The sequence below is a fragment of the Prionailurus bengalensis genome, chromosome E1 (assembly GCF_016509475.1).
Source record: "Prionailurus bengalensis isolate Pbe53 chromosome E1, Fcat_Pben_1.1_paternal_pri, whole genome shotgun sequence".
Classification (NCBI taxonomy): domain Eukaryota; kingdom Metazoa; phylum Chordata; class Mammalia; order Carnivora; family Felidae; genus Prionailurus; species Prionailurus bengalensis.
This window is the reverse complement of record NC_057347.1, coordinates 47139806-47161557: the sequence shown is the minus strand read 5'-3', so window position 1 is coordinate 47161557 and position 21752 is coordinate 47139806. Positions and strand designations below refer to the sequence as shown.

Below are 21752 nucleotides of genomic sequence, written 5' to 3'. Positions count from 1 at the left end.
AACAGGGCCTCGTTATCCAATAAAGCTTCCCTGAAAACACCATGGTCGTCTGTCTTGAGAATTCACCAGAATGTGCTGGCTGTGTTGGCTCTGATTGCGTTGGAAAACTTTTCACAGGGAGGAGCTGATTAACAGCATAGGCTCTGGGCTAAGACTCCTTGGGTTTGAATGCCTGCAGAGACTCCATAACTATGAGATCTTTGCCTACTTACAAACCTATCTAGAAGCTTCTGTTCCCTCATCTATAAAATGAGTAATAGCACCTACTTCACAAGGATATTGTAAAGATTAAATACAGAGATTCAGAATGACATTTTGTAAATATTATTCTTCTCTTGATTTTCAGCCGTGTAAAAATGGGAAAAACCATTGTTAACTCACGGACAGTACAAAAATGGGTGGAGGGCTGGGTTTGGCCTGCAGGACATAGTTTATGGGCCCCGGCAGTCGCGTATAAACTGAAATTATTGCCACTTATTTCGGAAATAATGATTACTTTTTTCTAATTGCAAAGCACCATATGCTCACTGGAGGAAATTTGGAAAACACAGAAATGCACAATTAAACAGAAGTCATCCAGGATCTCCATCATCCAAAGATGTTTTGTTGGTAGCATGTCACCATATATCCCTACAGTCCGTAGTGTTCATATGTAAACATATATTTCTTCTTTTATTTATTTGTTTGTTTTTTCTGTATTGAAACGTTTTTAAAATGTTTATTTATTTTGAAAGAGAGAGAGAGAGAGAGAGAGAGAGAGAGAGAACGCTTGCGTGAGCAGGGGCGGGCCAGAGAGAGAGGGAGTGAATCTCAAGCAGGCACAGAGCCAGACTCGGGGCTCGAACTCACAAACCATGAGATCATGACCTGAGCCAAAATCAAGAGTTGGATGCTCAACCGACTGAGCCATCCAGGTGCCCCTCTATGATGTTATATTTTATTTTATTTTATTTTATTTTATTTTATTTTGAGAGAGATAGAGGGAGAGAGAGAGCATGCGCACAGGAGGGCCGAGGGAAAGGGAGAGGGAGAGAGAATCCCAAGTAGGCTTCATGCTGACAGTGTAGATAGAGCCTGATGTGGGGCTTGATCTCACGATCTGTAAGATCATGACCTGAGCTGAAATCAAGAGTCGGATGCTTAACTGACTGAGCCACCCAGGTGCCCCAGTTTGTTTGCATTCATAGTAATTATTGACATATTTTAGATTATTTCTCTTATTTCATGCTATTTCCAACACCTTTCCTTTGCTTTCTTTTTCTCTTTTCTTATCTCTTACTGAATTCAGTTTTATCTATTCCTACCCCTCCTTTTTTCTCTATTAGTTTTGTTGGCCTTAAATATGTAAGGTGCGCCCTTAATATTTAAGACTTAAATAATAGTTTAAAATTAATTATACCTCTGCCTGGTTTATTTTCTTTTTATTTAGTATTATAATTTCCCCCCAGTTTGGGTATTTTATTGTCTTTGATCTTCTGCAGGCTGACTACAGTGCGTGTAGATTTATTTTGATTTATCCTGCTCAGAATTTGGTATTATTCTATACTTGGAGGATTTATGGCTTTCACAGTTCTGGAACATCCTATCTTTTAAAATATTGCTTCTCCTCGGGTACCTGGGTGGCTCAGTCAGTTAAGCATCCGACTTTGGGTCAGGTCATGATCTCACAGTTTGTGGGTTCGAGTCCTGTGTCGGGCTCTATGCTGGCAGCTCAGAGCCTGGAGCCTGCCTCGGATTCTGTGTCTTCCTCTCTCTCTCTGCTCCTCTCCCGCTCATGCTCTGTCTCTCTCTCAAAAATAAGTAAACATTAAAAATTTTTAAAAAATATTGCTTCCCTTTCATTTTAGCAACCATAAAATGTGCCTCCACATCTGGTGTGGGAAGCATAGTTGATTGACCCCCAGATGCCACATCTAAGGATTTACTCAAAAGCTATCTTCCCCTGGGATGCTCCCTGTTTTGGACTGAGTGTGATGGGGGTTCTAGTGCTGGCCTATTCCTGTAAGATGTTGGACTCCTCCAACGAGTGACTTTGGCTCAAGGGTTCTCAGCAATGTGGCCAAAAACTTTCTCAGAGTTGTGCTTCATTCTCAGTCTCATCCTTTCCAACATGCCTTTTTCCTCTTCCTCCTTTAGAAGTTATATCTACATCATGGTCTGCACGTCCTCCTTAGCTACTCCTGTTTTTCTCTAACATCCTTCCTTGGCATCTGCATCTTGGAGGATCCAAACTAATATAATTTCTATTTTGGTCATCTGGATCTTGCATTTAAATTCATACGGACCTTCTCATTTTTCATGTACTCATTGTCCCTATTCTATGGTCATTCTTTCATGTCCCTTTCATCTCTCTGATCCCTTTGGTAATGTCCTCAAATCTGTCTTCCATTTTACTTAATTCTCTCTTCTTTTGTGTCTAGTCTGCTGTTTAACCTTTCTGTTGACTTTTTAATATCAGTGTTTATAATAGTCATTTGTTGAAGTTCTATTTGGCGTATTTTCAAATCTGACTATTACCTTTTTCATATTTTTTTCCTCAGGGTTTTATTTTCTCCTTTATGTCTTTAATAGTTTTTCTTTTCTTTCTTTCTTTCTTTCTTTCTTTCTTTCTTTCTTTCTTTCAGAGAGAGCACAAGTTGGGGAGGGGGCAGAGGGAGAGAGAGAGAATCTTAAGCAGTCTCCACACTCAGTGTGGAGTCTGATATAGGGCTCAATCCCACGACCCTGGAATCATGATCTGAGTAGAAATCAAGAGTTGGACGTTCAACTGACTGAGCCATCCAGGTGCCCCATGTCTTTAATAGTTTTAAACATACTTACTTAGTATTCTCTGTTTCAAATTCTAATTTTATTATCCCAAGTTCCTGGACTTGTTTGTTGTGTTTGCTGTTTTCTGCTCATGGTATTTTATAATTTTAGATTTTCTTATAAGCTGATTTTTAGTGGGGATTATTTTTTTTCTGTGGGGATCTCATGTGGCCTGATAGTGGGACTTCTCCAGAACAATTTGCATTATTGTTCTAGAGATCCCATGAGTATCCCTGGCTGGGGACCAACGTTTCTGCTAATTTCTTAGTTTGGAATTTTTCCAATCATTATGCTCATGGTTTGGATCTGGGATATCCATTTTTTAGGGGAGAGTTTTGTTTGGTTTTTATTTTCCCTTTAGAGCCCAGGGACCTATGAAATTGTCGTCTTGGACCCTTTTCCCAGGGGAAGAGTTTTCCCCCTTAATCTTCACTGAGGAAGCAATCCTTGGAGGATTCTGCCTCTCCTGAAGGGTGTTAGTTCTAGCTCTGCTTATGGCAGCTCCAGGTTTTATCTCCTTTGTCCACTTGGGTTTTAAAATCCAAGTCTGTAAGTTACCAAAGCAGCCTTAGGATTAGCTCACTTGCTTTCACTCACTTTTTCCCCTTTTCAGGTCATATTTTACCCAGCATTCCTATGTGTTTGTAGCGAGAAGTTGTTTTTTGTTTTTTCAAATATCTTAGCCTATCACCATATTGTTGAATCAGAAGCCCTATTTACCACATTCAGTTCTTTTTTTTTTCCCCCTAACTTTTTAAGGTTTATTCATTTTTCGGAGACAGAGACAGAGCGTGAGTGGGGAGGGGCAGAGAGGGAGACAGAGAAGCTGAAGCAGGCTCTAGGCTCTGAGCTATCAGCACAGAGCTGGACTCAGGGCTCAAACTCACGGACCATGAGATCATGACCTGAGCTGAAGTCTCACGCTTAATCAACTGAGCCACCCAGACTGACCCTCCCCCCCCCCCCCCCCGCCTCCCGCCCCCCGCCACATTCAGTTCTATGCTTCAAGCCTTCTCTGGGCACCAGTTTCTAAGCAGTGTCATTAGTGAAACCCATAAACTCACTCATGATTAGAAAACCCGGGCCTTTGATTGTGTTGAGACTGTAGATCTATAGTATATCTTGAAGGGTTTGGAAAGATTACCTTTATCTTCCAATCTGTGGTAACTTCATTGGTAAATCACGAAGCCCTTTAAGATTTTACAAATAGAACTGACACTTAGAAAGTGAGGATGGGGAGGGAGGGGGTGCCTGGGTGGCTCAGTTGGTTGAGCATCTGACTTTGGCCTGGGTCATAATCTTGCCATTCCCAGGTTCGAGCTCCACGTTGGGATCTGTGCTTGACAGCTCATAGCCTACAGCCTGTTTGGATTCTGTGTCCTACTCTCTCTCTCTCTCTCTCTCTCTCTCTCTCTGTCTCTCTCTCTGCCCCTCCCCCACTTGTGCTCTGTCTCTTCCTCTCTCTCTCTCTCAAAAATAAATAAACACTAAAAAAATTAAAATGATAATGGGGGTGCTTGGGTGGCTAAGTTGGTCAAGTGTCTGACTCTTGATTTTGGCTCAGGTCATGATCTCACCATTCATGAGATCGAACCCCGCATTGGCCTCTGTGCTGATGTGGTGGAGCCTGCTTGGGGTTCTCTCTTTCCCTCTCTCTCTGCCCCACCTCTGCTTGCCCTCTCTCAAAATAAATAAATAAACTTTAAAAACATTTTAAAAAATGATGACATTGTTTTGTCATTATTTCTTTTTTTTTTTAATTTTTTTTTTTAAATTTTTACAATTATTTTTGAGAAACAGAGTGAGACAAAGCGTGAACGGGGGAGGGGCAGAGAGTAGGAGACACAGAATCTGAAGCAGGCTCCAGGCTCTGAGCAAGCGGTCAGCACAGAGCCTGATGCGGGGCTCGAACCCACGAACTGCGAGATCATGACCTGAGCCGAAGTCGGACGCTCAACCGACTGAGCCACTCAGGAGCCCCTTGTCATTATTTCTTTTACTGCACGGGCCTAGTAATAGAGCTCTCTGTTTTCCTCCCTACTTTCTCCCAGCTTTCCCACCATCCTTCTCAATTTGTCCTTTGTCAACAGGACAGAAAAAAGAGGTTGAAGTGATATATGGGTATAATCCTCTGTGCACTGCTAAAAAGATAAACTTAAATGAAGTGATTTATTACCTGTGACAGGTATACTGCACCCAAAATTGTCTGTCAAAGTTAGTGCCTCATTGATTTTGCATACTTTCTCTGTCTGCCTCTGGCTTGCCATTGTTCATTAGAGGTGAGTAAACAGTTTAAGGTGGCGGGGTTTTCTCCCAGTCTGGGCACTCTGCCGCAGGGGTTGGGTTAGCCTTTCTTTGTGTTGGAGGGCTCAGGACTTTTGCCTTCAACTATATGAGAAGGATAAATTCCACCGGTCCCTTGGGATGACTCAAACTAGAAGTAAAACGTATTCTATACTCCCATTTTGAAAAGGCTTCTAGAATCTTCCTGTTTGAGTCAAAGAAATAATAGGCTCAGTAGAATAGCACAGGATAACAGACAGCTCTAGGAGCAGTGCCTGAGTAGGGCTGGTCTGTATTAGTTGATGATACGGCACATTGGGTGGGAACTAATGAAATGGGAGTCTCTTTTCACTTGAGGGGACCACATGCATATCACGCAGGACATGTGTTTCCTGTTTTTCTCCAAACCCGTCCCACTGTGTTGGAGAGTGACGAAGCAGAAATCTTCTCAGCAACCACAGTTCAGCCTTGGGAGTCAGGCTCAGTGTCCTCCATCTTCAGCAATGCCCAGATATTGAAGCAGTTGTTTTTAAAATCTTAAAAACTTTCGACTCGCATGGACCTCCGATCTTTTCGTTCACTGTTCTAACTTTATGTAGACTAGGAATCTGAACCCTGCCAAGTATCCGATAGCTTGTTCATTGTCATAGAACGAGTCGGTTGCGCGGCCAGGATGACGACCTGCCTGTCACCCGTTACCCTTCCTGGGAGGGCTTCTCCTCTGCTTCTCTGGGAACTCTGGGCGGAGCTCGGTTTGCCTGCACGACAGACACACTTCGTGAATTTCAAACCTGTGCTGTTCGTAGCTCTCATCTTTGAAGTTCATTTGCTTGGTTCTTTGATCAGAAAGAGAGTTCTGTGTATTATGGGTTGGAAAGAGTGAGCTTAACTCTGATTTTTCTTTTCTTTTTTCTGTCTTGCGCTTAAGGTATAGTAATCTAGTATAGTAAGGTATAGTGGCCTACTGCTCCATAGTGGGCACTTTCCAAATACATATTGTGCTGGAAAAAAGGCTGCTTTTATGCCAATGGGGTGGAGCCAGGGAATTGATTTATATCATGTAATGACATTTCCTAACTGGCAAATTTGGTGTGGGGGGTGAAGACTAGTTTGATCACTAAATAGTTACAGTTGACCCTTGGACAATTGCAGGAGTCAGGAGGTATTGACCTCCTCCCCCCACATCCTACACAGGTAGAAATCTACATATAACTTTTGACTACCCCAAAACTTAACTACCAGCGGCCCACTGTTGACCAGAAACCTTACTGTAACGTAGAGCCGACGAACACATCTTTTGTATGTTATATGTACCTATATACCGTGTTCCTACAATAAAGTAAGTTAGAGAAAGGAAAATGTTGTCTACGGCCATGCCACCCTGAACGCGCCCGATCTCATCTGATCTCGGAAGCTAAGCAGGGTCGGGCCTGGTTAGTACTTGGATGGAGAAAAGAAAATGTTCTTAAGAAAATCATAAGGAAGAGCAAATACATTTACAGTTCTGTACCGTATTTTATTGAAAAAAATCTGCATCTGAGTGAATCTACACAGTTCAAACGTGTGTTGTTCAAGGGTTAATAACTATATAGACAAATACATAGATTGTGTTTATATATACACACATGTATATGCAGTAATATACTAATGGTATTTGGCATTTTTAATTAAAGTTTTTTTTAAAGTTTATTTATTTGAGGGAGAGAGAGAGAGAAAGAGAGTGAGCGGGGGAGAGGCAGAGAGAGAGAGAGGGAGAGAGAGAATCCCAAGCGGGCTTTGCACCATCAGTGCAGAGACCAAAGTAGGGCTTGAATGCATGTGAGATCATGACCTGAGCTGAAACCAAAAGTCAGATGCTTAACTGACTGAGCCACTCAGGTGCCCCAGCATTTTTTATTTTAAAAATGATAAGCATCCTGTAGTAATTTGTACTTTAAATACTATTACATAGCAAGTAACAGTTTATAATAGCTTAAGGGGGATGAATATTGCTGGACAGTTCTCTCTTTGTACCTCTGATTGACAGCTAGGGGGAGTTGAAAGTGTGATTTGTGTTAGTTTTCTTTTTTCTTTCTTTCTTTTTAAAAAAAAATTGTAAATATTTGTTTATTTTTGAGAAGGAGAGAGACAGCGTGAGCAGGGGAGGGACAGAGAGAGAGAGAGAGGGAGGCACAGAATCTGAAGCAGCCTTCAGGCTCCAGCTGACAGCACAGAGCCTGACACGGGGCTAGAACCCATGAACCGCGAGATCATAATCTGAGCCTAAGTCGGACGTTTAACAGACTGAGCCACCCGAGCGCCCCTCTTTTTTTCTTTTTTAAAGATTTTATTTTTAAGTAATCTCTGCATCCAACGTGGGGCTCGAACCTACAACCCCAAGATCAAAAGTCACATACATGCTCTACCGACTGAGCCAGTCAGGTGCCCCAAGTTTTCTTGTTTAAGTACTTATCTGCCGTACTGAACAATCACTTTTTAATTGAATTTGTGGCATATTTTGCCATCGTATGCATTTGTGGCAACATTGATTCAGCTTTCCCTGAGCCCAAACTACCAGTGCTTACAGGTTAAGCAGGATGTTGCCTTCATGCTGAAATTAGTTTGTGCTTCACATAGTTGGAGGTCTGAGGAAGGAAAATCAGCTTACAGAAGTCCGTCCCTTAGGGTCAGGAAGCACCACAGATATCAGGAGAAGGTACCTGAATGTGTATATGGTGGTAAAAATGACAGGATAACTTAGGCGTTCATATAAGCAGAGAAAAAAATATATAGACCTGCATTATGTGCATTTTCTTCTCTGTGTTCCTTAGTGGTCTGATTATTCGTGTGGCCGAGATGTAAAATCTTTGAGCTTCTAACATCATAGTTATTCATAAAAGCATTTAGGCTGATGGCTTTCTCAGAACGTTCTGCTCTTCAGGATGGAACTTCATCTATATTTCAACGAATTTCTAAACGGGGGAGGGAAACAGAACATTTTTCCTTTGATTAATTCATTGGTGTTTTAGTCCTCAAGGACTCATATACCGGTGAACTCCAAAAGGAAGTCCGTAAAGGAAGAATCGTAAATTGGAATTGGAACCGTGAAACTTGCCCCATAAAAATCTTTGAGTGCTGTTCTAAATTCAACATCTGAAATATAACGGACTAGGCGAAGATTTATGAAAGCTAATTTAAAAAGCTAATTTAAACTTGTACCCAAGAAGCACAGTCTTATGAGTTGTGTGGAGTGTTTAGGCTTTTACAAGTTTTAGTCTTTTTACAGTTAACCTGGGTCTTAAGCTACTTTGCCCAAGAATCAAGTACTTTAACTTAGCATTACTCCTAGTTAGATCACAGAGGCATGCTTTGCATTCTTGGGCTGTTCACTGGGACTATGCCCTTTGGAAAAAAATTTTATGATTTTAAGATTTTATGTTATTGGATCTATACATCTGTCTTAGAGTGGTCTCCAGAGGCTGACCCAAAGATGAAGACTTGGGGAGGTGATCCTGAAAAGTCCCAGGAGAAATAAGAAAAGGGAGGAAGGGAAGGTAATAGTGTGTGTGTAAAGGATAGGATTTCCAACCGATCCAGTATTTAGGAAATAGCCTTCAAAGGCACTAAGGACAGAGTCTGCCATGATGGTAACACCATTACGAAATCCCATACGTACCTTGTTGAAAAAGACTTGATGAATGGCATAACTCTTTGCCTTATAAGAGATCAGTGAGGGGCGCTTGGGTGGCTCAGTCAGTTAAGCGTCAGACTTTGGCTCAGGTCGTGATCTCACAGCTTGTGAGTTCGAGCCCCGCATCGGGCTCTGTGCTGACAGCTCGGAGCCCGGAGCCTGCTTCGGATTCTGTGGTCTCCCTCTCTCCTTGCCCCTCCCCTGCTTCCACTCTGTCTGTCTCTCAAAAATAAATGAACATGAAAAAAAAATTTTTTTTGTAAGTGATCAGTGAGATTGGCCTTGCCAATGTTGAGTTTTTCCCAACTTGGGTACAGGGTGCCCAGGAACTAGCAAAATCAGCCTTTTGTTGTAGAATCTTGTTAGGACACAGGTCTGTCACCCAGGTGTGGCAGAGCCCCTCCTTCTAATGTTTTCTCTCCAACCTGAATAAGGAAGAACCAGGAGGTTCTGGTGGTTAGGGCATCAACTGGGCTTTGGTCTTAAGTCCCTTCTGCTCGGTTCTTCTCGGGGGAGTGCTGGAATCCTTGGGCTGGAAGTTCTCATCCAGGATCTGCCAGATGCTCCCAAAACTTCATAGAAGCTCAACTCCCAGAGTCTTGCATCAGGAGTTCCTTAGAAGTCAGGCTGTGTGCAGGGAGCTGAGGGATAGTGTGAGGGTGAGGTAGGGAGAGCGGCAGGGCAGGTGGGGGAAAGCCGAGCTTCAGCCAGGTTCTTGGGGAATTTGGGAGCGTGACTTGTGCTACAGAGCTGGTCTCCCCCAACGCCCGAGGGTCGACCTTTTGTGCCCCTCGCCCGTGTCAACCATTGATAGGTTGTGGGCCTCCTTCAGCCTAAGTATAACTTCCCAGGAGGAGTGGCTTCCAGAGGCAAAAGGCAATTTCATGGACTAGGAGGCAGATGGGACCCCTTAGCAGTGACACTCATAACAGCCATCCCTGCTGAAGGGGTCCAGGCAGGGCCCTCTGGCGTTCCCCAGCAAAGAGACCAGGGCCAGGCTTTGGCCTTCTTCTAGCTCGTCCCCTTTAACATAATTTACCTGTCCTCCAAGTGTCCCTGTTCAGAGTCCCCCCCCACCCCCCGCCCTCCAAATTCAGTGTCCTCCCCTCCTCCCTGGAAAAACTCCACTCATGGACAGAGTGGGAAGAAAAGTCAGAAGCCTGTGTCTTCTGCACCTGTGGCTTGAGCTGAATCCCACTGGGGGTTCTCTGGCTTGGGGAGGAGTGGGGGGCCCTGGCGCTGGGTGGGAGAAGACGGATGCTTTACTCGTGATCTGTCTTGCAACCACGTTGTACCAGTCAACTAAATAGGCCTCAGAAGGGAGTGTTAATTTTCTGCCTCAAACAACCCAGCAACCAATCTACTTTTATTTATTTTTATTTTTATTTTTTAAGTTTATCTATTTTGAGAGAGTTAGAGAGCATGAGCAGGGGAGGGGTAGAGAAAGGGAAAGAGAGTGAATCCCAAGCAGGCTCCACACTGTGAGTGTAGAGCCTGATGTGGGGCTCGAACCCACAAACTGTGAGATCATGACCTGAGCCGAAATCAAGAGTCAGATGCTTAACCGACTGAGCCACCCAGGCGGTTCACAACCAACCTATTTTTAGTAGAAGGTAAGTATTTTTCTCCCGTGAACAGGCTAAAAGGGCTCTGAGGCATCCAAGAAATTCCCCTCCTTTCCCCCCCCTCACCAACTCAAATTTCTTGCCCTGACACAAGCCGGGATGAGGAGGGTGTGGAATGGTGAGAGAGGGGTCAGTTGTGAATGGGGTGTTAACTAAATGGGTGCAGTCAGCCATGCTTTTGAAGTGTCCTTGCTCTGTGATTTCTCCAGGATTGAAAGGCTGTTGCAAAATTCTGAATTCTGGAAGCCAGTATTGTTCTTTTGCTAAACCCTCAAATCCCTTTAGGGGTCTGATAGATTTGCTTTGCCTGCACCCCAAATATATTTGCTCCGCAGGTTATTGTCACTAAGGGGTAAACACCAAGCTCTGTATCTTTTTTTTTTTTTAAGTAGGCTCCACCCACCGCGTGGGGCTTGAACTCATGACCCTAGGATCAAGAATCTGATGATTGTACTGACTGAGCCAGCCAGGCGCCCCGCCCCCTCCACCCCATCTGTATCTTGATGGAAAATTCAAAATCATAAAAAAACAACAAAGGTGCCTACCAGCCACACCCGGGTGCATGTTGCATTTGGGTTTTGTGTCCATAACCTTGACCTAAGGTCTCCGTGACCTTAGAATAAAACCCCTAAAGAGGTCAGCCTGACGTTCTAGAAAGCTGTCTTTAGGACATACTCTATCCATTAGAAGCGAGCCATTAAACCCAGCACACAAGGGGGTGGGGCAGTAAGCTCTACCTCCTAAGGGGAGGCTATCAAAGAAAGGTTCAGATGTGCTGAAACCACCACAGTAATTAATAAATACTTTCAGAAAGATTCAGGCTCTGCAAGTATCCTAGTTCCCCTTTAAAAACCTTGAACATTCACCAGGAGATCCTGCAGCTATCTATGATTACTGTGGCTGGCGTTCTAGAGATTTTCTATTTTCTCTCCTTCTTTCTGTATTTATTATTTGGAATTCCTCTGTAAGGAAGACGTGTCCCTTCTCTTCCGTTTGTTTGTTTGTTTGTTTATTTATTAGTTTATCAATTCATTTGTTTGTATCAGTAAGGACTCACGGATATTTATTTCATTCTTTGGGTGAGAGTTTTTGTGTTTTTGTTTTGTTTTTTTTTTGTTTTTAATTATTCTCAAGTTAGTTAGTATACAGTGTAGTCTTGGCTTCAGGAGTTGAAACCAATGATTCATCACTTACATATAACATGCAGGGCTCATCCCGACAGGTGCCCTCCCTAATGCCCATCACCCATTTTCCCTACCCCTCAGTTCCCCACCCCCATCAACCCTCGGTTTGTTCTCTGTATTTACGAGTCTCTTATGGTTTGCCTCCCTCTCTGTTTTTATCTTATATTTCCTTCCCTTCCCCTATGAACATGTTAAGTTTTTCAGATTCCACGTATGAGTGAGATCACAGTATCTTTCTCTGACTTATTTTGCTTAGCATAATAACCTCCAGTTCTATCCACCTTGTTGCAAGGGGCAAAATTTCATTCTTTTTCATTGCCACATAGTATTGCATTGTGGATACATCCCACTTTTTCTTTTTTTTTTTTTTTTAATTTTTTTTCAACGTTTATTTATTTTTGGGACAGAGAGAGACAGAGCATGAACGGGCGAGGGGCAGAGAGAGAGGGAGACACAGAATCGGAAACAGGCTCCAGGCTCTGAGCCATCAGCCCAGAGCCCAACGCGGGGCTCGAACTCACGGACCGCGAGATCGTGACCTGGCTGAAGTCGGACGCTTAACCGACTGCGCCACCCAGGTGCCCCATCCCACTTTTTCTTAATCCACTCATCAGTTGATGGACATTTGGGCTCTTTCCATAATTTGGCTATTATCGATAACGCTGCTGTAAACAGTGGGGTGCATGTGCCCTTTCGAATCAGCATTTTTGCGTCCTTTGGATAAAAACCTAGTAGTGCAATTGCTGGGTCATAGGGCAGCTCTATTTTTAATTTTCTGAGGAACCTCCACACTGTTTTCCACAGTGGCTGCACCAGTTTGCATTCCCAGCGACAGTGCAAGAGCGTTCCCCAAGAGCTTTTTTTTATTTTAAATATTTTATTTTTAAGGTATGTCTACACTCAGTGTGGGTTTCGAACTCAATGGCCCCAAGATCAAGAGTCGGACGCTCAACCAGACTGAGCCACCCAGGTGCCCCCTGAGAGATTTTTTTTTTTCAACATTTATTTATTTTTTTTGGGACAGAGAGAGACAGAGCATGAACGGGGGAGGGGCAGAGAGAGAGGGAGACACAGAATCGGAAACAGGCTCCAGGCTCTGAGCCATCAGCCCAGAGCCTGACGCGGGGCTCGAACTCACGGACCGCGAGATCGTGACCTGGCTGAAGTCGGACGCTTAACCGACTGCGCCACCCAGGCGCCCCGAGAGATGTTTTTGAAATAGGAAAACAGCCTCTTTGAATCAGGTGGAGGGAGGTGGTAAGAGTGTCAGTGCGGATCAAGAGCACATGGGGGATGGAGCGAAGTTCCTGAGAAGGTCAGCAATGATGACATTCAGAGGGGAGGCCTTGGTGAAAATGAGGGACACTCTGTTCTCAAAAACAGGGACCAGGAAAGACTGGACGGCCAATTTTGACGTCAGGAGGGAGTTCCCATTAATTAGCTTTTGTCTTCTCAGTCAATTGGGAAACTGACTTTTGGAATTTAAATTTTCTTGGCCCCAATTCTTGGCCTCCAGAGAAGGGTTTCTCAACCGCTCCACTCTTGACAGTCGGACTGGATCATTCTTCGTTGTGGGGGTTGTCCTGTGCCCACAAGATGCCGGCAGCATCCTTGCTTCCTCCCCCAGTGTGACCACCAAAATGTCTTCAGTGCCACCAGCGGTCCCCTGGACAGCAAAATCACCCCTGGCTAAGAACCTCTGATGTAAAATAACTTACACAGAAGTCTGGCAACCCACAGGATTCCTGATCTTAACCTTCGAAAGACTAAGACGAGGCATTCACCTCTAAGTTCCCGCAGAAAGAACTGAGCTGTCCCAGCTGGAACGCTCGGCTTTGTTGCCATTGGTGAAGCGGGGCCCTGTTTCCTTGGGGATAGTGGGTGTTCTGAGCACACAAGCCAGATGAATCAAGAGGAAACACAGTTCTGTTTCTCAGAGCGTCTTTGCTTCTGAAAAGCGTTGTTGCGGTTAGAGTTTTGCTTCACGGTGGAGGGTTGTTTTGCTTTCTCTGTGGTTTCTATGGGGGCCGAGAGAAGCAACTTCGTTATTATGTCACATGGGGACATAGAAGCTGTTTCACAGGTGAGTTTCCAAAAGCCAGTTTGTTCTAAAAACCGACATGACACTTAACCTAGCTGGGTGCGCATTGGTTGCTGGTACAGTTGTTTCTTAAGAGAGCTGGGGATGTCAGGGCCTCTGAATTCCTTTAAGGCTCTCATTTTATTTTTATTATTATTATTATTTTTTATTACTATTATTTTTTAATGTTGTTATTTATTTTTGAGAGAGCGCACGAGCGAGGGAGGGGCAGAGAGAGAGGGAGAGAGAGAAGGAGACGCAGAATCCAAAAGAGAGAGAGAGAGAGAGGGAGACACAGAATCCAAAGCAGGCTCCAGGCTTTGAGCTGTCAGCACAGCACCTGATGTGGGGCTCAAACCCACAAACCACAAGATCATGACCTGAGTCGAAGTTGGACGCTTAACCGACGGAGCCACCCAGGCGCCCCATGGCTCTCATTTTATTATCCAAAGATGGCTTGCATTTTGGCCTATTTTTTTTCACCTCCAGTAAGTTTTTAACAGCATTTCCAACAGCAAAGATGACAGAGATTAAGGAAGCAAGCCAAGGCTAAGGCTCAAACGACCTTGTGCGACCGCTGATGCCATCTGTTGGCAGCTGGCAGAACTGATGCCCTTCGGAGTTCTGTTTATTGCACAGAAAGTGGAAAGTTGGCTGCAGGGTACCTTCCTTGCAGCCTGGAGCTGTGGATCAGAAGGATAGGACAGGGGTGGAAAGGAAGGGACCGTGAGTTTGCTTTATAGGTCCTGCATGGGCCATTAGTTGTTGGCAGGAATCCATATTTGAAAAAATTTCAGGACTTTTTTTTTTTTTAAGTTTACTTATTTATTTTGGGGGAGGGAGAGAGAGAGAGAGAGAGAGAGAGAGAGAGAGAGAAAGAGAATCCCAAGTAGGCTCCACGCTATCAGTGCAGAGCCTGATTTGGGACTCGATCTCACGACCTGAGATCAAGAGTGGAGGCTTAACAGACTGAACCACCCATGCTCAGTACTTAAAGGTACTAGCTGGGATGCCACTGGGACCTAGAATCCATTTATGAGTCAGTTGTCATCTAAGAAAGTTACGGTCCCAAGGCATTGGCCTTGGGGGGGTTAACAGAACAGCAGGGAGGACCCTTAACTACAACAGTCTCCTCCAGAGCCTTAGCATGTGGCCCACGCTTGTGGAATTTGATTGGTCAGGGACACTATGAACTCCTCACTTTAATCAAAGAAACTGACACACTATCATGTAAAAAATAAGTATCGTATTATATCTCTCTTCGTTGTGTTTTCAAATACTGTATGTTTGTGTCTATACCAATCCATTTCGGCCAGCAACCCTTCTTGGATACAAAACCGTGATTCCCAGACACTGGGTTTCCTGGGTCCACAGATGCCGTTAAAAATGAAAGCCAGAATGAGTCCAACCAGTGGATACCCAGCCCTGACCATACGTAAGAATCACCTGGAAAACGTAAAACATCCCTGAGGTTGGCCTCCCTGCCGTCGGTACTGATTTAATTCCCCTGGAGAAGCCCTGGGTCATGGGTTCCGCTTTTGGAACCACAGCGATTCAGGCACGCCACTCTTCCTCAAAGTGTGGTCTGCATTTGGAACCTTGTTAGAAATGCAGATTCTCAGGCCCCCCTCCCAGACCTTCTGAATCGGTCTGCATGGGAACAAGGTTCCCGGGTGATCCCTGCACACGGTGGAGTTTGGAAGCACACTGTGTTGCCTCTGAAGAGGGGGGTGTACTGAGCTGCCCGTTGGTATCCCCACTGAGGACACCTGTTTGCATTTCATCTTTACCATTCACGGTTTGGGTGGCCTTTGTCAAGGGCCCCAGCTTCCGCCTGCTCGGTGGGTGCTGTGGGCGTCCCAGATGGAAGCCACAAGAGAACCCAGGGGCCTTTCTTCTACCCCCACCCGGTCTTGCTCACAGCTAGCCGTTAGAAGTGTGTTTCACAGCACTGGTGCCTCACGGCGCAATCGCCAAACCCAGACTCCAGTCTGTGGGTTACCTCTGGGCTCTTCCTGTTGAGACTGATGGTGCGTCAGTGCCGGCTGAACCCGTGAGGACAGGTTGAACCTGGGTGCAGCTCCCCAAGACTCTCCCTCGATCTCTAGCCTAGAAGCCGCCTGTGTTGAAAAGGAGGGAGGCAGCGCCTCTTTGTTCGTTTCTGTTTTTCTAAATGTAAACGTTGGTGTTTGAATATTTGAATGAAATTAAGGCTGTGGGGGCATCTGGGAGGCATCTGACCTTACAAACAGGCTTCATCCCGGTCGGACTTGGGGTTCGGATGAGGGGCCTCTGGGCCGGGCAACCCTCTTCTGATCCAACGAATCCATCCATCGTCTAAAAGAGATCTTTTTTAGTTCGTTTCTTAAAATGTGATGCTATATGAGAGATCTTTTCTAAATCTGTAGTTTCATTTTGAGTAGTGCCTAAAAGAGACACTGAAGTCCCTGTTCAGCCTTTTTTGGGAAACGGAGATCCTTGGCTTCTTTTCTCTGCCGTCTTTGACAACAAGCCCTCTGTGATGAACGGCCATTCGAAGCCAGGCAGGGCTGTTTTGTCGTCTTCTCCAAGCTTCCCTCCCCCTCCCCCCATCTCCTGTACCTCCTGCAAAGGAACAAAACCACCAGAACAAACCAAACTTGGAGGAACAAGGGAGGCTTGTCCCCATTCGTGAAATCCCTTCAAAGGGTGTCACTGAAAGAGGGTTGCTGTGGCTCTCTCTTTCTGGAAGCTTTGGGAGGTCTCCCGCAGATCTGATCTGGAGAGACTGGAGTGCTAATTTATGCACAGAAGCCATTCATTAGTCGAGTGCCAGTGATTGCCAGTCGGTTACCATCCTTCCGAATTCAGGGCTTTTGAAAGGACCCCAAGCCGGGCTTGTGGCTTTTCCTTCAGTCCTTTTCTCGATCCTTCTTCCTCCTCCCGCCTGTCTGTCCTGTGCTGCCCCTCTGCCCTCCCCAGTGTTTCTCTTGTGTTGCCCACAGCAACCCCAGCAGTTGGTCCTGGAGTGGAGGGAGCAGGCCTGGTGGTTACCTGGGAGTCTAGCAATGGTTGCTCAGCAATTCAGTGGAGCCACACAAAGGAACAGGTTTCTGTGCAAATCTCCCGGTTCAAGCCCCCCCTCAGCGGCTCCCCAACCTTGCTGTGCCTGAGAGCCCTGTTTCTTCTGGCACCTGAGAAACCAGTTACAGAGACACCCCTGCCTCCCCTCTCCCAGGCATCTGTTTACCAACAGTGCTTCGTAAACACTTTTAACACCTTTCCTTTGTGCCCACACTTCTCCTACACACACACACACACACACACACACACACACACACACACACATGCGCGCGCGTGCGCGCGCGCATGTTCCCTAGTGTCTCCTACTGCCGAGGGTGTTACTGAATCTAATGTCGCTCTAATTGAGTCGACAGACAGACTGGGGCAGAGTTAGCCAACGGCCACCCATGTGGCCAGCAGGGCTGTTAAGGTTTTTCTCTTTTGCTCTTTTACCACAAGAAAGCGCTGTGTCAAAAGGAAGTGCCCAAGTCGTCATGGAAATAAATGATCAGGCGGTGGCAGCCAGATTAATCGGTGGCAGCCAGATTAATCGAGCCATCCTTAATTTGAGGGGGTGGGGGAGCAGCTCTTCCACTAATATACTTAAATCTCAGTTGACAAATGAGCACGAGGTGACTTGATCCACTACTGTACTTATTGTTGTGATTCTTTTGAACCTCAATTTAGTAAACTTTCTTTCCCCTGGAAGACAATAAAAGTCCCCCAAACCAAGGAGGTAAAATGCTGAGAGAGCAGACCTAAGAGAGCGATTTTTTTTTTTTCCCTGAAGGAGAGAGAAAAATAAATTCGGAAACAAAGTAGTGTTCATTACTTCTATCTTGCCTTCTGATTTCTAAGTGTGCCCGCCGGCCCCTTTAAATTCCAAGGACCGTTATGTTCTTTGAGATATTTGTCAATGACAAGGGAGTATGCTTTGAGTAAAGGCATTTTCTTCTGCAGTGTTCATTTCTATTTCAGTGGTTTTCTCCAGTACTTTTCTTTAATTAATACTGTTTATGCTCACTGATGAATAATTCAGAGTCATACAAGCAACAGATGTCAGACGATTCAAAATGACTTTCCCTGAATTATTTATTATTTCTAAAAAAGTAACAGGTTTGTTGAACAAGTAATTGGCAACACAGATGTAGATCAAGGTTTGTCAGCAGGAAACAAGGTCTCCTACTGCTTTTCCTTTTGTTCATGTCACTAACGAGGGCGACACTGAATAAGGGGAGTTTGGCTGATACCAACTTGTAGGGGGTCATTTATTTATTCATCCTGGGTGCTGACCGGGGAGCTGGAACCATGTGTAGTTTCCCAGTTGTCTATGGATGTCAAAACATGAAGGGGAATTCATCCAAAAACATAATTAATGAATGTAGCCTTGCAAACACCTATCAGACAAAAACTTAATATATGTACCCAAAAAGAGGAAACATCTTTGTTTGCAAAGATATGTCAAGAATAGAGACCTAGGGGGAAAAAACGAACTGACAGATACGTGAAAGTTTATGTATAATAATGTTCTCTGCAGTGTTGTTTACACCAGAATTTTAAAAAGGGTCCGGAGGAAAAAAAAGCAAATGTCCAGCAATGAAAAATTAATTAAGGGGCGCCTGGCTGGCTTAGTTGGTGACGCATGTGATTCTTGAGGCAACAGGTTGTGAGTTTGAGCCCCACGTTGGCAGGAGTTATTTTAAAAATAAACTTACAAAAGTATGGTTTTGAAGTTTTTTTGATGTGGGGCGCCTGGGTGGCTCAGTCAGTTTAGCGTCCAACTCTTGATTTCAGCTCAGGTCACGATCTCATGGTTCGTGAGTTCGAGCCCTGCCATTGGCAGATGGCTCCTAGCTGACAGTGCGGAGCCTGCTTGGGATTCTCTCTCTCTCTGTCTTTCTCTCTGCCTCTCCCCTGGACGTACATATGCTCTCTCTCTCTCTCAAAATAAATAAATAAACTTTAATAAAAGCTTTTTAACGTGGTTATCTTGAATAAGTGTTTCTAGACCCACTTGGAAGACAAACCACAAGCATACTAGTTTTTCCCCCCCTTGGTTAGAAATTTTTCTGTCTTTCATAGACTTCTGGCAATCATATGATCTATTACCTTCTTCACGATAGGATCAAATTTTGCATATCTTTTGCCTAGCATCAGATTTTTCAAGTCTGCAGAGTTCCAGCTGATAAAACAAAACAAACCCTCCAGAAGTCAAATGGAGGATTGGGGCCCATTCTTTAACCCACCCCAAATACAGTCCCTAAAACCCACTGCTATCCAAATACCTGTGATTCGATATTTCGCTGACAGTCCATAAGATGCAAGAAAGTAGTTGAAGGGGAGGACAGTAAGAACCATTTGGTGCTTTGGTGGTTTTGTGCAGGTGATACTTTCACAGTTCCTGACTCATGGGGTGGTAGACCAGGAATGAGATGAAGGGGGAGTGAGGGCGCCATCTCTGTTTTTTTTTTTTTTTTAATGTTTAAAAAAATATTTAAAAAAAAAATTTTTTTTTTTTCAATGTTTATTTATTTTTGGGACAGAGAGAGACAGAGCATGAACGGGCGAGGGGCAGAGAGAGAGGGAGACACAGAATCGGAAACAGGCTCCAGGCTCCGAGCCATCAGCCCAGAGCCTGACGCGGGGCTCGAACTCACGGACCGCGAGATCGTGACCTGGCTGAAGTCGGACGCTTAACCGACTGCGCCACCCAGGCGCCCCTAAAAAAATATTTTTAATGTCTTATTATTTTTGAGAGAGACAGAGAGTCAGAGTGTGAGCAGGGCAGGGGCAGAGAGAAAGGAAGACATGGAATCCAAAGCAGGCTCCAGGCTCTGAGCAGTCAGCACGGAGCCTGACGTGGGGCTTGAACTCATGATGAACCGCGAGATCATGACCTGAGCCGAAGTCGGACGCCTAACCAAGTAAGCCACCCAGGCACCCCTGTCTTTTTTCAACTCTTACTCAGAGCTCTGAGAGTGGCACTCGCACAGTGACAACAAAAATAAAATATTTCCTTATTATAAAGTGATCAAAGAACTGAAAAACAGTACAGTAAAATAATTTTCTTAACTGACGTTCTTTTGGTCAACATTAAGATGGATTGTCTCTTTGGGGACATGATTCCGGTTTAATCATTGCAAATGTTTTGGGAGATGTTTTATGACTTCTGGTTTTATCGACTTCAAAGACTGTACGTCCATCTGCCCGTCCACGCATCCCCCACCCACCCAGCTGAGAGGAGAAGGGGCGAATGGGAAGTTTACAGAGAGGGGCCAACCGCCTGGATTGGTAGGTAGCCTGAGGGGACTTGGTACTTTACGTTGTGCTTTTTCTGCTTGAAAACCATATTGATCTCAATTTTCAAAACACAGCTCGGTTTGTAGCTGAAGAGGAGTAAGTTTTATAATGTCGCCGACGCTGTTGGTTGTCGTGGATTAGCCATGCTCTCTATGCTCTCTTCATCCCTATTAACCGGTTTCTTTATCCCGTTTTCTTACCCGTGCTATGGGCACCGCACCCACCTCAGAAGGTTGCTGTCAGAGTCCTGGAAACTCATGCTAATGCTTACTTGCTAGCTCAGCCTAATTAAGATTTCTGTTAAGCTTGAGATCATTTGTAGCCAGTGTCTTCCAGATGAAAAACAGAGGCCTCTGTTGACACGTTTTGTTATTCTAAATTGGGACCATCCTGACTTTATACCCAAGAATTCATCTTTAGTTCAGTCATCACGTAAGCTGGTGTAATTCTCTAGGGGCGGCTGTCATTATTAATTTATATCTGACCTGGTTCTGAAAAAAAAATATTTAAGGCGGTGGAACCCTAATTTAGGACTTAGTGGTTCTTGCTTGGCCCATTAGTCTGGACCCGTGAAACCAAAATTGTATTGTTATTGTTATTTTTTTAATGTTTATTTACTTTTTGAGAGAGAGACAGAGTGCGAGCAGGGAAGGGGCAGAGAGAGGGAGACACAGAATCCAAAGCAGGCTCCAGGCTCTGAGCTGTCAGCACAGAGCCCGATGCGGGACTTGAACCCATAGACTGTGAGATCATGACCTGAGCTGAAGTCGGACGCCCGACCAACTGAGCCACCCAGGCGTCCCCCCCCAAAAAATTTTTTTTAAGATTATTTAATAAGTATAATCTCTACATTCAATGTGGGACTCAAACTCATGACCCTAAGATCAAGAGCTGGACACTGCACTGAGTGAGCCAGTGAGGTGACCCAGGACCTATGAAAATATTAGAATGATTCCCTAAGAAAGCAGGCTCACAATTAATGGCAACTTCAAACGTCATGCTAAGTACTAGGGTTTCTTTTGACTCTCGGACATTGTGTCAATGCCGGTGATTACAACTAGTCTTCCCATCTTACAAATGGGGAAACAGAGACTCCGAGAGACCCATGACTTCTCTCAGTAGTTAGCAGTGTGGTCACAGGGTCCCCACTCCCAACCCCTTGGCTGCATCCTGTGTGTGTTTGTCAGTTTCCCGGTGGCTGTGTTACTGGGAGCATCTGTCGTGGGCACAGTAGGAAATGTGTGGAGCGTGTTGGAAAGCATCCGGATTTTCATCTGGATTTGTGGATTTTGTAACAGGGTGTCTGCTGGGTGGCGTGCTTGGGTAGAGCTGGCACTCTGCCTCAGCGGATGGGTATTTCTATCAGAGAAGGATGGACTTGCCAAGTCAGTCTGGAACATCAGGAGTTGAAAGACATTGCAACTACGGAAAAAAAAAAACATTATTAAAGATGACTCTTAAGATGTCAAGAGGGAAAAGAAAATGACTTCTTAGGTCAGAAAAGCGAAAGCTATCATGCTGGGCGAGCCACGAGCTGAGGGATGGCTTCTCAAGGGCGGCTTAAATGCATTAGATTAGTCTGCAGTGTGGATTAAGGGACTGCGGGGACTTAATAACTTGTGTATGAGAGAAGGGCCCTGCACGTGTTACACTGTCATAAAAATGTAACCCTTCTAATTGAATTTAGAAGCGATATTAAAATTATTCTTTTGGTGATGCTTCCTAGATGTATTAAATAAAATATCGAGAGTCACAGTTGA

The 21752-nt window shown here is 44.8% G+C and overlaps 1 protein-coding gene across 7 annotated transcripts in view; it reads left to right on the top strand.

Annotated features, from left to right (window-relative positions):
* PITPNC1 (phosphatidylinositol transfer protein cytoplasmic 1) overlaps positions 1-21752 on the top strand; it is a 274075-nt gene that overhangs the window by 70187 nt on the left and 182136 nt on the right. Inside the window, exon 1 of one of the 7 annotated variants that reach the window (XM_043585054.1) lies at positions 13502-13653. The exons of 4 other annotated variants lie outside the window; for them this stretch is intronic. In XM_043585054.1, coding sequence (XP_043440989.1) covers positions 13591-13653 — 63 coding nt within the window. In that variant the 5' untranslated portion in view covers positions 13502-13590. Of the gene's footprint in view, positions 1-13501; positions 13654-19787; positions 19984-21752 lie in introns of those variants that run through there. 2 more of the 7 variants (XM_043585060.1, XM_043585053.1) reach the window with 2 other exon arrangements.